The 15,222-nt window shown below is 35.4% G+C and overlaps 1 protein-coding gene across 5 annotated transcripts in view; it reads right to left on the bottom strand.

Moving 5' to 3' along the window:
* Window positions 1-15,222, bottom strand: part of LOC6045170 (furin-like protease 1) — a 454,649-nt gene that overhangs the window by 270,088 nt on the left and 169,339 nt on the right. For 2 of the 5 annotated variants that reach the window (XM_038263921.1, XM_038263920.1), the window contains one exon: window positions 7,104-8,042. In XM_038263921.1, the coding sequence (XP_038119849.1) occupies window positions 7,104-7,694 (591 nt within the window). In that variant the 5' untranslated portion in view covers window positions 7,695-8,042. The remainder of the gene's footprint in view (window positions 1-7,103; window positions 8,043-15,222) is intronic. The other 3 variants (XM_038263922.1, XM_038263924.1, XM_038263923.1) reach the window with 2 other exon arrangements.

The following is a 15,222-nucleotide window of genomic DNA, read 5'->3' as shown; positions in this document are numbered from 1 at the left end:
CGGCCGCAAACTATCCTTCATTTCGTCCTCATTATCTCTCCGTTCACTGTCCGTCCGTCCGTTGAGTTTCAGACTGGGCGAAAACCTCGTTGTTGTCATTGTTGTGTGTGTGTGACTAAACACGGATGCATACTTTGTGGTGGCCTCTCTCGCCGGGTGTCGTTTTTGCGCTCGACTTCAGGGCCCGCTTCCGGTCGAGGAGAAACACTTTTCCAACCGACACTTTGACTCACTTCGACCATTTCCGTTTGAGGACCGAGTTTGGAACAGTGTTAACAAAGATATTAAATTTAGTACAAAGCAATGTTCATGAAAGTGACGCATTCAGAGACAGGTCTTCTCATTACCAATCAAAGGTTGGTCACCAGCGGCGCCGGCCAAGTCAGATTGCAGGTACCAATAAGGAAGAGAGGAACCAAGCAAAGGGGGCAATCTTAAAAGTTGGTTTTGAGCAATTTTTATCACAATCTAACAGTTTCACCCACTCGGGTCAACCCCTTATCGTTTCCTGAAAAACCGATGGGAACACCAGGCTGGGTGGTGGCGCTGATGGTCCAACATCGTACTCCTTTGATCTTCCGCCCTTTTTGTTTCCTGAATTGAGCTGGTTTGAGTTTGTGTGTGTATGTGTTTGAGGTGTGGGTGTTTGCTTTGTACAGCTGACTAAATACATTGTGTTGTTGAGCTTTTGTGTTGAGTGATGTGTGGTTGTTTGGTTGATGGCGTGTGTGTGTGTGTGTGTGTGCACGCGGTGAAAAGTGAAAAAGAGCCACACAAAAACAACAACAGCAGCTACCACAGTGGGCAACGCTGGCCACAAACGCAAAATAGGGGTGTCTGGCAACACTGCCGCAAAAAAGGCTCAATGAGCGCTGGGGAACGGGTAGCAAGAAGCTTTGAAGTGTTGTTTGAATGATGGGTTAGCACATAATACATTGTTGCTTACCAAAATTTGGAACGAACGGATTGTAGAAGCTAAACTCGCTTTTAAATGAAGAAACCGAAAGAATCAAAGAAACCTGACAAATCCCCCGGATATCTACAAGCTGACATGGCGGGCGCCGTTGTTGACCAATAAATGTTTCCTGTTCACACCTGTCTAAGTTTTGACGTGTTTAATCTTTTGGAATTCTAGGTCGTTGCAGCACATGAGAGAACGACTTAGACTTTAATTCTTCATACATCAAATAAAAAAAAACCTTAAAATTGATGTGAACTCATACATCCTCGAAAGTATTGAGCAAAATTATCAATTTTCAATTACTCCACGAACCAAGTCCCAACCCATCATTCATCTGTCTACTAAAAACATCAAAAGTAAAGTACAAACACGCTGACATTTCAGGGTGCGTCCGAAGCCAATATCTAGACTGTACATGATTGAACATTTCCCAAAAATGCGAGCTCCGGCATGTGGATCACGTGTTCACATGACACGTGTGCGTCGTACATCCTTCGGTCCTTGGATGATGGAACGGTTCACGTGAGCACCGAAATGGATTGGTTTTTCCCATCCCTCGGTTATCCACGGCCTCTGATGTTTTTGGCCATTTTGGACGGGACGGGTTTTTTGGCAAAATGACGACCCCCAACCCTCGCGTTCCTCCTGCGTCAGAATGCTCTGTGTTTTAATTACCGTCTGCGCTTGGGCTGGCTTTTTGGATTTTCGGCGATGGCATGGGGTTTGGGGGACCCGGCTAACATCCGGATCGATTCGGGTTCCAGCCGATTCCACTATCGCGTGATGGAATTCATGAAGGTTGCATCGCGTTGAAATGTTGGTCGTTTTTGTTAGAGTTTTTGATAGAGTGGTTTGACAGATGGGTACACAACATAAAGCATGTTGTGTTTTTTTAATTATCTTAAGGCTTATTATCATTAAACGTGTACGATCAATTGGTAACAACTTATTTTGAACATATTTATATCGTTTATTTCCTGTTTTATTCACATGGAAAATTTGGATACCAAAGATTGGAAGACACGAAAAAATGTTATATCGCCTGTTGTGAACTTTCTTGTTACAAGTACCATTCTGGTCGAAAATGAGTTAATGATAATAACTTATTTTGATGCTTTAAGCCAACTTATGTAATTTCCTGTATTTTAATTGATGTAGCCAAATTAATGGAAACTTGGAGCGTGTGTTATGCAATTGTACACATACACGGAGAAAAAAAGTTCCCAAAATCGTGAACAAGCGTTCATGAAAATGAGAACCTCGAACAAAGTGTTCAAATCCCATGGTACGATTTTGAAAAACGTACCATGAAATTTGAACACTTTGTTCTTGGTTCTCATTTTCATGAACGCTTGTTCACGATTTTGGGAACTCATTTTTCTCCGTGTAGTGATGAATCGTCAAAATTAAAAAAAATGATTTTCGCGAAAAGTACTAAATGGTGTGACAACACAACAGACCAAATGTTGAAAAAGGTGTTCGCCGTTTTCAATGCACTAAAATGTCTACATCTTGGCACTGAGGAGGTGCCAAAAACTAATTACTAAAAAAGCAAAAAATGCTAATAAAATTGTTACCGACAACGAGATGGTCAGTGTTGCGATCCTCACGCGCTCGTGAGCGCTCATTTTCGCTCGTTCGTGAGGAGGAGCGCTGCGCGGGCTAGCTCACATTTTCTCCGATTTTTTCAGCTCGCGTTTGCTCCACGCTCATTTTGGAAGTATCGCTAATCGTTTTACGTTTTTGAGACAGTTTTTTTTTTTTTTTTCAATTCTGATTGAGTTTTTTGCTTAAGGCACAACAGGAAAGTGGGAACATTACTTAGTGAACTATTTTTTTTATATAATATTTGGAATAGCTTATTTTCATTAACTATGTTTTTGAATAATAGGTTGGATTCGCAATGGTCAAATCATTTTGAAGACCTACAGTCAGAGGTGAATGTGTAAATATTTTCGAATTAAGGTAAACAGAGACACCTTTGAAAAAAATACAAAACAATTCAAGAAGATTTATGCTCTGGTAAGTTCGATTCAATGTTATGTGCTTGGGGCTTGGCTGATTAAAATTAAATTTTAAACTGTTGTATTTACCTAATCAGTTTTTTGAATACCTTCCAGAGTGCGGCTTAGAATGAGCTACCATTAAAATAAATCATTACGTTTAAGGGGTTACATACATGTAGAAAATCACAAAATTTGATGTTTCAGAAAATTTATTCCATCCACTTAAAATATGATTTTCAATTACTCCTGAAAGTTTCATGAAGATATTCCATGATTAAACTGAGTAAGAGATGATTTACGCTCAAAATTTTGCCATGCGCAAAGCGAACTGTTAAACTTTGTGAGCGTTTTTCTCTAAACGCCGAGTTGATTTACGGGTGCCATGATATCTCGAGATGGGATGGACCAAATTGGCTGAAATTTGAGGTGAAGACTTGCAAGACATATTTCGTGTGCATGACGAAGCCCGATTTCGAAATTTTGCATTTTTAAAAAATACAAAAATCAAAAACTGACGATTTTTTAAATGAAAAACACAGAAATATTTTTATCTTTTTTTCAAATATTTTTTTGAAAATCGGGCTTCGTCATGCACTCAGGACCGGTTTAACGAGGCTTCACCAAAATTTTGAGCCGATTTGGTCAAAGCAGTGTTGAGATATCGTGGCACCCGTTTTTTGAAACTGCTAACTTCAAATATCTATATCTCGGCAATTATACAACCAAATGTCTTCAAATTTATTTTGATAATAGTTGAAAATATTTGTTTTAATGCCCTCAAAACAGATTTAAAAAAGTTTAAGTGTGTGCTCAAACCAACCTCTGAAATTTTTGCAGATTTACATGTATGTAACCCCTTAATAAATCGTTGAGTGATTGGAAACTGCTGATCATTTGCAATAAAGTTTGTCCTTCTCTTTCTTATTCTAGAAAATAGGGTAGAATTTTCACAATATTAGGGATGATTGTAACTCTTTTAAAGCTTATTTCTGGGGTTTTTAAAGGTACAATAAACCTAAATTTAATATTTTGCTTTTGTTTTCCAAAAGCGCCTATTCAGTTGAATACCCTGAATAGGCAAAAATAATTTTGGTCAATGGACCTTTTCAATAAATAAATCTTCCGATTCTTAAAACGTTAAATAAACATAATTTCTCAATAAATTAAATTGTTTGTACACATGAAGCAATACAATGTAATTAGTCAAATGTGTATTTTAAACATACAGTGCATTTCTTCACGTCAATGATTTTTCCAAATCCATTTCATTACTTTCTTTTGTTTGTTTGACCACCGTATTCTTTGTTTTTGCTGCCAGAACATTATGATTTAAAGTGAAATACGTAACAATTTGAACGTATTTTTCAAGGTTTTCGAACAAAATATGATTTTTTTATGAAAACATATAATTTTTTAGTAAATCGCAAATCACGAGTTCTAAACGATGTTTGTGAATTTTTCGTTGTATGAAAACATTTTTCCTAAAGCAAAACTGTATCGAAATCCGAGTGAACCCGAAGGTTTCCGTTACATCGCCGTTTTTTGGAACAAATTAATGTGCATGCTATTGCATGCGATTTTACCATCGATTTTTTGCTTAATAGGTTCAGGAAAAAAATTTAAAAAAGATTTTAACTAATAATAATTTTTCCGAAAAATATCTATATTCCCGAATTCCGGGAATTTGAAAAAAAAATGCTAAATTCAACTCTCGATTCCCGGAAAATTGAAAATTGCAAATCATGGTAATTTTACGTTTGAGCAATTATCAGAAATTTCGGTCATTCCTTTTTTTGTATTTTTCAAGCAGGCTGAAACTTCTTTGGTGCTGTCCATACATGTATTCGGCAAAGTTGTAGGTATGTTTAAGGACTACACTGAAAAAAATGATGCATAGTAAAAAAAAACGACGATTTTTAATTTAACGTTTTGTCACTAAAACTTGACTTGCAAAATAAAAACACTTTTTTCTGATGTGTTTTAGGGGACATCAAATGCCAATTTTTGAGAAATTTCAAGAACGGCCAAAAAATCTTTGACTGAGTTATGATTTTTTGAATCTTTACTATTTTTTGGCGTAATATTGAATGTTTGGCCCTTTTGAAATGTTAGTCTTGATTAGAAAATTTTGAAAATATTGTTTTAGAAAAGATCAAAAAATTTCACAACTGTTTCATATTTCAACATTGAAAATCGGACCATTAGGGGGAGAGGGGGTAATACGCACCCCCGGGGCAAAATGCACCCCCTGCTTTTCTCGGTATTTGGAAGAATTTTCCGGGGAAAAAATCATAGAAATTGGAAGCTTATTACTGCTAAACTATGCTGGAAAAATTTGAGCGTCGTAGTGTAAAAACAGCTTAAGTTATTTGCAAAACTTTAAAATGTTGTGTTTTCATCTAATTTTCATTGAAGTTTCTTTATGATTTATGGACAATATAAAAAACATTTATTGTTATTGTAAATGTTGAGGTGTATAGTTTTTGCCATAAGCTTCACTATTCTGTAGATATATGAGTCCAAAAACATCAAAAAATGCATTTTTAATTAAATTTTCTGCAAAAAGCGTGGTCGGGGCAAAATGCAAAGCTGTGAAGCTCCTTTGTAAAAACAGCGGTGTCATCTAGTGGTGACTAGAGAAAACTGCTTTTACCCGGTGCATTTTGCCCCATGTTGTGGTGCATTTTGCCCCGTTGTTGTAGTGCATTTTGCCCCAATGTTGCGGTGCGTATTGCCCCGCATGGTTGTTTGAAATGAATCAGAAATGTTTTTAAAAATTTGATATTTTCGAACAATTTTGAGGTTTTTTAAGACTTTTTTCACATGGATGACGAAGAATAATAGTTGTTTAAGAACATCGAACAGAATTCTTCCACAGTTATGCTGTAATGGTTGAGAAATCACAGTTTTCCCTTAGGGGGTGCATATTACCCCCTCTCCCCCTACTTGCTGAGATATCGAAATGGTGGGTTGTTTGGGTAAGACTTAGAAAACATCAATTTTCCTGTTTTTAGACCTTTCCATTGCAATATCTCAGCAACTAAAGGTCGTATCAACAAAGTCCAAAGAAGCAAAATATAGAGAAATCTCAGCTTTTCAAAAATATATTTTTCAAAAGTTTGCAAACATTTGCACTAATTTTAAAAAATGAAAAATTGTGACTATTTTCAAAAAAGTCACCTAAACATGGATTTAACTTGAAAACGGTGCACTTTATCAAAATTTCACTAAAGTACTTTTTGATTGCAAATTTGATTTTACATCAAAAAATGAAGTTGAAAAATTTTTGCTACCAATATTTCGATTTTTTGAAAAAAAAAATCAGTATTTATTAAAAAATTCATAACTCGGTCAAAGATTTTTTGCACAACCTGGAAATTTCTGAAAAGTTGGCATTTAATGTCCTCTAAAACATATAAAAAAATAAAAAATTAAAAATAGTATTTTTTTGCAAACCCAGTTTTAGTGACAAAAAGTTAGATAAAAAAATCACCAAATTTTTTTTACATTGAATCATTTTTTTTTCAGTGTAGTCTGTATCCATACCTACAACTTTGCCGAAGACACCAAATCGATCAAAAAATTCCTTCAAAAGATACAGATTTTTGAATTTTCATGCATCATTTTTGTATGGACAGCTGCCAAATTTGTATGGAAAATTATATGGACAAACTAATGATGCAAAATGGCTTTTTTGGGCATACCGAAGGCACCAAAAAAGATTCAGTCGGATTAAAAAATACAAAAATTAAAATTGAATAAAAAATACCGATTTCGTAGAGAATTGCTCTTTAAATTAATGCCTATGTTTGCCCACTTTTGAAGAAAATAATATTGAAAAGGTTTTTTTTTTATTTTGCTTTTTTGAACTTTGTTGATTCGACCCTTAGGAAAATTTGCCTCCACATAAAAAACTACAAAAATCAATGACTAAAACATAAAAATCTACAAATCTACCTTAGTTCTAAGTTCAATTCTTATGAAAATACAGCAGTGTTTGAAATAAAAATGTGACAATCCCTCGGGTCGGATACAACCGTTTATTTTCATGAATTTTACGATGTGTTGGTAACTTAGTAGTAGTACTACTACAAATTTGAAAAAATGCAAGCTCAAAATCGATCTCTTCAACTCACCTTGCCATGATTGATGAATCCGTGCTCCTCGGCGACCCGCTCGACCTGCTCCGACCCGCCCTCGGGAATGTGCACCGCCCAGTGGTGCGTGTAGTGGCCGCCGCCCTCGTAGTGATCCTCCAGCAGGTGGCCACCATCCGGTGCCGCCGCCGTCCCACTACTACTGCCCCCGTCCCCACTAGACCTACTGCTAAGAGCTGCATCACAGTGAACCTCGGAAATTGCACCCACTAACACTACCGCTACTATGTACAACACTGCTACCCACTGAAACCGGTGACACTGCCACCGGGCGCCGTTGGTCCAGCTGGCCTCACTGCTCGCACTGTCCGAACCGGCGGCACTTCCGATCGCCGGCACGCGACTGCAGCAGGACTGGAATGGTGACGTCGTCGTCGTCGCAACTTCGCTGACTTCCGGCGCGACTTGACTTGACTGCTGTCGACGTTCTAATTTGGCACTTTTTCGGGCGGTACGCCGCAGGTTTCGCGAGTTCTGACCGGTTCCGCCGAAATCTGTCCATCTCACGTCGCTGGGCCGCTGAGTTGGGTGCTGCTGACACTGGGGCGTCATCTGATCTTCGTACTTCATTTTGGATGCTTGTTTTGCCGACCGAGGCCACTCATCAGAGAAGACGCAAACCAATTAGCGGTGCGCAAACACAATTCGCGTGACTTACTCAAAGTTTTAGAGGGGGAAAAGCGGAAAAAAATGTCGAAGAAACGCGACACGAATGATTAAATTAAAACACAATTATAAGCAATTTGTGCGTTTCCTCTCTTATGACTGGGAAGGTGGCATGCGACTCCGGGGGCGTCTTCCGCGGGAGTGCGGGATAGATGGCCAACCAGCACCGGCGATTGGCATAATTGGCTGGTGGTGCCGGTTGGAGATTTCCGGTGAGAGATAGCCTTGATGACGAGTCTTTGTCTATGGTATCTAGAGAGAAAGGAAATGAGAAATAGAAAAAAAACGAATATTAGAACGTTATGTTTTTGAATAATTAACAGGAATAAGCGATACGTAGAACAAAGTATTGAGATTAAATGACGTCAAACCGTCGTAGTGACGAACATTTTCATTAAAATTAGCAATGAACTTGCTTTATGAACATAAACCAGTAAAAAAAGATAAACCTGCTTTGCTGCAGCTCCAAGAACAAAACAAATCGCAATCATTTAGCTGCAGGGATAACACACCAGTTCACGTGATCATCATCGTTAAAACGGTGGACTCCGGCACAAAAACCACCATCTCTTGCAATACCACCACTCAATCTTAGTAATTGAATTCCGTCCAGAGGAAAAAAAACGGTAATCCAGGGACGCCGAAGGAAAACAATGACTGTTTTGCAGCAATACTGATGGCCGGGATGATACACAAAGAAGGGGATGAAATGAGTGGAAATTAAATTCCTCTGGCATAAACTCGGAGCACACGTGGATGGGAAAGCATTTCCAAATGATCCCCTCCTACAACACGTGCTCGCTGCACGTGAAATTGTTATGGGGAACATTGTGTACTAGGAAACGAACGAATTCGTGTGTTGTTCTCAATTTCAACAGAATTGTACAAATAGAAATTCTAGCTGAAGAATGTCCGACTTCTAAAATATTACTTTTAAATTTAAAAAAAATCAAGAGGGGCTTCCCCTTAATGAAACTCTGCAAAAGAATCCATACCAACAATTACGGTTTTGGCGCGGTGTCCCAGTTTCCCCCGCGCATATACCTTCTAAGCTCCCGATCGGGGTGGGAAAGCCAACGGACAGTAAGAAGAATACTCTTCCGTTAATTAAATATCTCTCTGGGAGTAGAATTTCCACCGCCACCATCAACCACCCGGGGAAAACGATGAGCAATGGCTTCTGTGTGGTAAGTAAAACGAGTGATAATCTGGATTACTTGACGGCGAAGCCATGGTTTCACGAAGAAGGAGTTTCTTTTCCTTTCTGTTTTCCGCATTTGATTGATTGGTGGATTCTTGTTTGGTCAAGATTTTGTCGATGGTTTTTTTTTCTGAGAACAAATTTATTTATCTTCATCATTCTTAAAGCTTAATTGAAATCGTTCACAGTTTACTGACATAAACTTTAAAAATTAATTTTTCCCTTGTTTAGGAGGTCATTTTGAGCAACTTTTATTCCACGAAAAACTTCACTTCTCTTGTTTTATGTTTTTCTTATTTCATTTTTATTATTTTAATTTGCATTTATCTTGTTTGGTTTATGTTTGTTTTCGGTAGTATTCTACCACCTCCTATCATTACATTTTACCTATCTGTTATGTTCATTTTTTTCATTCACTTTTTCAATTTTGTGCCTGTTTTTCGCGTTTTCTGCTATAAAATATCATTTAAATTGTAAAAAAATGCGTAGAGGCATAATCTTGGATACTAGAAAAAATACTGCATACTACGTTTTACTTTAAATATAGGAAATGTTAGTAAAAAACACAGCCAAAGTTTACCCCTAAAAAATGATATTTTTGAAAACAATGGCAGAGTCACGTAAAACAAGTTAAACTTCCAACCCAAAATTTTTCGAAAAATTACAAGAGTTCTTCTTTCTAATGCAGTTTAAAGATCAAAAATTGGTCGAAAAATGGATTTTTGGCGATTTTTCAAATCGAGGCCAGTCACTGTTGCTAAAAAAAGTCACAAAGAATCGTAATTTCAAAAAATTGCAATATGGATGTTAAACAAAGCGAAATTATGTTTGATTTTTCACTTTATTAGAATTATTTTTTTTAATGCTAAATTGTTCACAATTTTTTTTTTGAAAGTATTCCAATTTGTCAAACGAAGTGAAATTTTGTATTCTTTTCTCATTATTAGAGTTTTTTTTTCGGAAAAGGAGCAGTTCGTCATTCGATTTTTTTTGTATATTTTAATCCAGCTGAAACTTTTTTGGTACCTTCGATGTGCCCAAAGAAGCCATTTTGCATCATTAGTTTGTCCATATAATTTTCCATACAAATTTGGCAGCTGTCCATACAAAAATGATGTATGAAAATTCAAAAAACTGTATCTTTTGAAGGATTTTTTTGATCGATTTGGTGTCTTCGCAAAGTTGTGGGTATGGATACAGGCTACACTGAAAAAAATGATACGCGATAATATTTTTTTTGTGATTTTTAATTTAACTTTTTGTCACTTAAACTTAATTTGCAAAATAATACTATTTTGAATTTTGTTTATTTTTTGATATGTTTTAGGGGACATCAAATGCCAATTTATCTGAAATTTCCAGGTTGTGCAAAAAATTTTTGACCGAGTTATGAATTTTGTAATCAAAACTGATTTAAAAAAAAATCGAAATATTGGTTTTCCCATCTTCATTTTTCAATGTAAAATCAAATTTGTAATCAAAAAGTTCTTAAGCGAAATTTTGATTAAGTGCACCGTTTTCAAGTAAAATTCATTTTTTGGTGACTTTTTTGAAAAGAGTCGCAGTTTTTCAATTTTTTAAATTAGTGCACATGTTTGCCCACTTTTGAAAAAGATAATTTTAAAAAGCTGAGTAATATTTTTCGATCTTTTCAAAAAAAAAAAATTTTAATTTTTTTAAACCAAGAAGAACATTCAAAAAGGGCGTAATATTGAATGTTCTGATTTTTTTAAAATGTTAGTTTTGATTTATTTTTTTTTTGAAATTATTTTTTCGTTGAGATCGGAAAATTTTAAGAATGTTTCATGTTTTAACATTGTAAATCGGACCATTACTTGCTGAGATATCGACATTAGAAAATGGTGGGTTGTTTGGGTGAGACTTAGAAAACATCAATTTTCCTGTTTTTAAACCATTGCATGGCAATATCTCAGCAACTAATGGTCGTATCAACAAAGTTCAAAAAAGCAAAATATAGAGAATTTTCTCAGCTTTTCATAAATATTTTTTTTTTAAAGTGGGCAAACATGTGCACTAATTCAAAAATTAAAAATCTGCGACTTTTTTCAAAAAAGTCACCTGAAAATCGATCAAAGATGTTTTGCCTGGAAATTTCTGAAATGTTGATTTCCTCTTTAATTTGATGTCCTCTAAAACATATCAGAAAATGAAAAAATAAAAATAAAAATAGTGTGTTTTTGCCAATCAAGTTTTAATAACAAAAAGTTAAATAAAAAATCATAAAATTTTTTTTTACTGTGTGTCATTTTTTTCAGTATAGTCCATAACCATACCTACAACTTTGCCCAAGGCACCAAATCGATCAAAAAATTCCATTAAAAGATACAGATTTTTTTTTTATTTTCATGTATCATTTTTGTACGAACAGCTGTCAAATTTGTATGAAAAATTATATGGACAAACTAATGATGCAAAATGGCTTCTTTGGGCATACCGAAGGCACCAAAAAAGTTTCAGTCGGATTAAAAAATACAAAAATTGAAATTTGAAGACTAAAACTTTCACAAAATGCCGTACTTTTCGAAAACACTAAAATTTTCAAAATTTGCAAAATTGATAATACAAGATGAGTTGTCCTGATTTCAAAGCTTCCGGGAATTCGAAGCATGGCGTTATTTATATTGCAAATTAATGAAATTTGAATACAGTCCAGACTAGACTATCCGAAAGCCTTGGAAAATATCGCTTCGGATACCACAAAAAATTTATTTGGTAATTTTAAGGGCAATTGACCAATCAAATTAGACTTAAATGGGGACACAGAATTCGAATTTGATACTAAAAGCTAGAAAATGAAATTATACGAACATTTTAATTTTGTTCAAGATCCGATTTTATAAACACACAAACAAATCTTCGGATAATCCAAACACCGGATAATCAAGTGTGGACTGTATTTTCAAAGAATTACGATATTTTGTGAAAATTCAAGGGTTTTTCAAAACAAAACTGAAAATTCATTCAATGTTTGGCTTTGTTTGATTTCTATATTGCGAATAGTAAAAAATTAAGTATTCTCGAAAAATTTAACCATGAAATTGAGATCATTCAAAATAAAGAATTTTTGTGAAGTTGAGTATAAGCTTGAAATGAATGATCAATTCCCAAGAGAAAATGTCAGCAATTTCGGAATCTGACGACTATCATCAACACAGAAAGAGAACAATGAGGTCTGGTCTACAATCGATACCCCGTTCCAATAACCGCCCTTCTACACTCCCGAATGTTCCAATCACAGTCAATCGTCGAGAGCAAGCTAAACAATCGGAAACTTTCCCTCTTCCCTCACACAGCAACAACATTCGTCCGAAATCAAGAAGAACACAAACTCTCACACAAGTCCAGGGTGTGAGGTCCTGCCCCGGATCGAACAAGATTTGCCGTTCAACTCGACACCCTTCCCCCCCCCCCCCACCAGTTGAAAGTCAACTCCAAACTTTCTTCGGAACACGACTTCGAGCGGACCCCTTGGTCTCCGTCTCTTCCAGTCGATTGCCAATTCCGGACACACTTGTCCTGGGTGCACTCCTCCTGCTGCTGGACCACTTTAGAGTGGAGGTTTACTTTGCCGAGAAGACGTTTCTTCGACACACCGATGAACACTTATAGGGTGTATGTGCAGTAAAATAAATAATTTCCCATTATGGAGCTGACGGGCACTGCACACTCTCGGTGCTTCTGGGCTTGCACTTTGCAGTACCCTATCTATATATACGAGAAGCCGGAATCCGGTGTTTGTTTGCTTTGCCGAGTTTTCTGGATGAATTTTCTATCCAACTTGATTTGGAATAGGCTGGAAGAGTTGGGACATTAGATGCAAAAATGCAAAAAAAAAAATCATAACTCGGTCAAAGAGTTATTGCCCGTTCTGGAAATTTCTTAAAAGTTGGCGTTTGATGTCCACTAAAATGTATCAGAAAATTAAAAATAAAAATAGTATTTCTCGCACACCTAGTTTTAGTGACAAAAGAGCAGTTCTCTCAAATTTCGGTCATTCGATTTTATTTTTGTATTTTTTAATCCGACTGAAACTTTTTTGGTGCCTTCGGTATGCCCAAAGAAGCCATTTTGCATCATTAGTTTGACCATATATTTTTCCATACAAATTTGGCAGCTGGCCATACAAAAATAATGTATGAAAATTCAAAAATCTGTATCTTTTGAAGTTATTTTTTGATCGATTTGTTGTCTTCAGCAAAGTTATAGGTATGGATACGGACTACACTGGAAAAAAATGATATACGGTAAAAAAATAATGATTTTTTATTTAACCTTTTGTCACTAAAATTTGATTTGCAAAAAAACACTATTTTAATTATTTTTTTTATTTTTTGATATGTTTTAGAGGTTATCAAGTCAACTTTTCAGAAATTTCCAGGTTGTGCAAAAAATCTTTGAGCGAGTTATGAATTTGTGAATCAATACTGATGTTTTCAAAAAATCGAAATAAAGGTCGCAAAAATTTTTCATTTTACGATGTATAATCAAGTTTCAATCAAAAAGTATTTAAGTGAAATTTTCATGAAGTGCTCCGTTTTCAAGTTAAATCCATTTTTAGGTGACTTTTTTGAAAATAGTCACAGTTTTTCATTTTTTAAAATTAGTGCACATGTTTGCTCACTTTTGAAAAACATATTTTTGAAAAGCAGAAAAAATTCTTTATATTTTGCTTTTTCGAACTTTGTTGAAACGACCCTAAGTTGCTGAGATGTTACCATGCAAAGGTTTAAAAACAGGAAAATTGATGTTTTCTAAGTCTCACTAAAAAAAAACTCACCATTTTCTAATGTCGATATTTCAGCAACTGATGGTCCGATTTACGATGTTAAAATATAAAAACATTCGTGAAATTTTCCGATCTCTTCGAAATTATTTTTTTTCAATTTTTATGAATCAAGACCAACACTTCAAAAGGACCAAACATTCAATATTATGCCCTTTTGAATTGTTAGTCATGATTTAAAAATTTTGAAAAAAAAATTTTCGAAGAGATCGGAAAATTTCACGATTGTTTCATATTTGAACATTGAAAATTTTACCATTACTTACTGAGATATCGACATTAGAAAAATGGTGGGTTGTTTGGGTGAGACTTGGAAAACATCAATTTTCCTGTTTTTTAACCTTTGCATGACAATATTCTAGGTCGTATCAACAAAGTTCATGACAATATTCTAGGTCGTATCAACAAAGTTCAAAAAGCAAAATAAAGAGAATTTTCTCAGCTCATCAAAAATATTTTTTTCAAATGTGGACTAATTTAAAAAAATGAAAAACTGCAACTATTTTCAAAAAAGCAGTGTTGGTATTTTCGCGAGAAAAAAATCTTCTCTCTCGAGTTCTCGCCCCGAGTCTCGAGCTGCCGGCAGAAACTCACCGATTGCCCGTGCTCTCCTCCGCTCGCAAACGGGCTTTCTCGCGAGCCAGAATTGCCCGTTCGCGAGAAGTTGAACGTGTTAGAAACAAACAAAAAACAACACAGCGCTCGCGGTGAGAGCGAGAACGCGAACGAAAATGCGAGTGCGAGCGAAAAGAGATAAGTACTACAAGTTTTCTCCCTCGTTCGCGAGCTAGAAATGCTTTCCTTCTTCTCGCTCGAATTCCAACACTGCAAACAAGTTACCTAAAAATGGGTATAACTTGAAAACGGCGAACTTTATCAAAACTTACTCAAGTACTTTTTGATTTCAAATTTAATTTTACATCGAAAAATGAAGTTGAAAATTTTTTTGCGACCAATATTTCGATTTTTTTAAATCTGTATTGATTCAAAAATTCATAACTCGGTCAAAGATTTTTTGCACATTCGGGAAATTTCTGAAAAGTTGTTATTTGATGTCCCCTAAAACATATAAAAAAGTTTTTTTTTGCAAATCAAGTTCTAGTGACAAAAAGTGAAATTAAAAATCACCAACAAAAAAAATTAATCGTGAATCTTTTTTTTCAGTGTAGTCCATATCCATACCTACAACTTTGCCGAAGACACCAAATCGATCAAAAAAATTCCTTCAAAAGATACAGATTTTTTAATTTTCATACATAATTTTTGTATGGATAGCTGCCAAATTTGTATGGAAAATTATATGGACAAACTAATGATGCCATATGGCTTTTTTGGGCAAACCGAAGGCACCAAAAAAGTTTCAACCGGTTTAAAAAATACAAAAATTCTTTTACACATGGTTTTTTTTTGTAAATATTTAAATGAGC

The sequence above is a fragment of the Culex quinquefasciatus genome, chromosome 3, assembly GCF_015732765.1.
Source record: "Culex quinquefasciatus strain JHB chromosome 3, VPISU_Cqui_1.0_pri_paternal, whole genome shotgun sequence".
Classification (NCBI taxonomy): Eukaryota; Metazoa; Arthropoda; class Insecta; order Diptera; family Culicidae; genus Culex; species Culex quinquefasciatus.
This window is presented reverse-complemented; position numbering and strand designations above follow the sequence as displayed.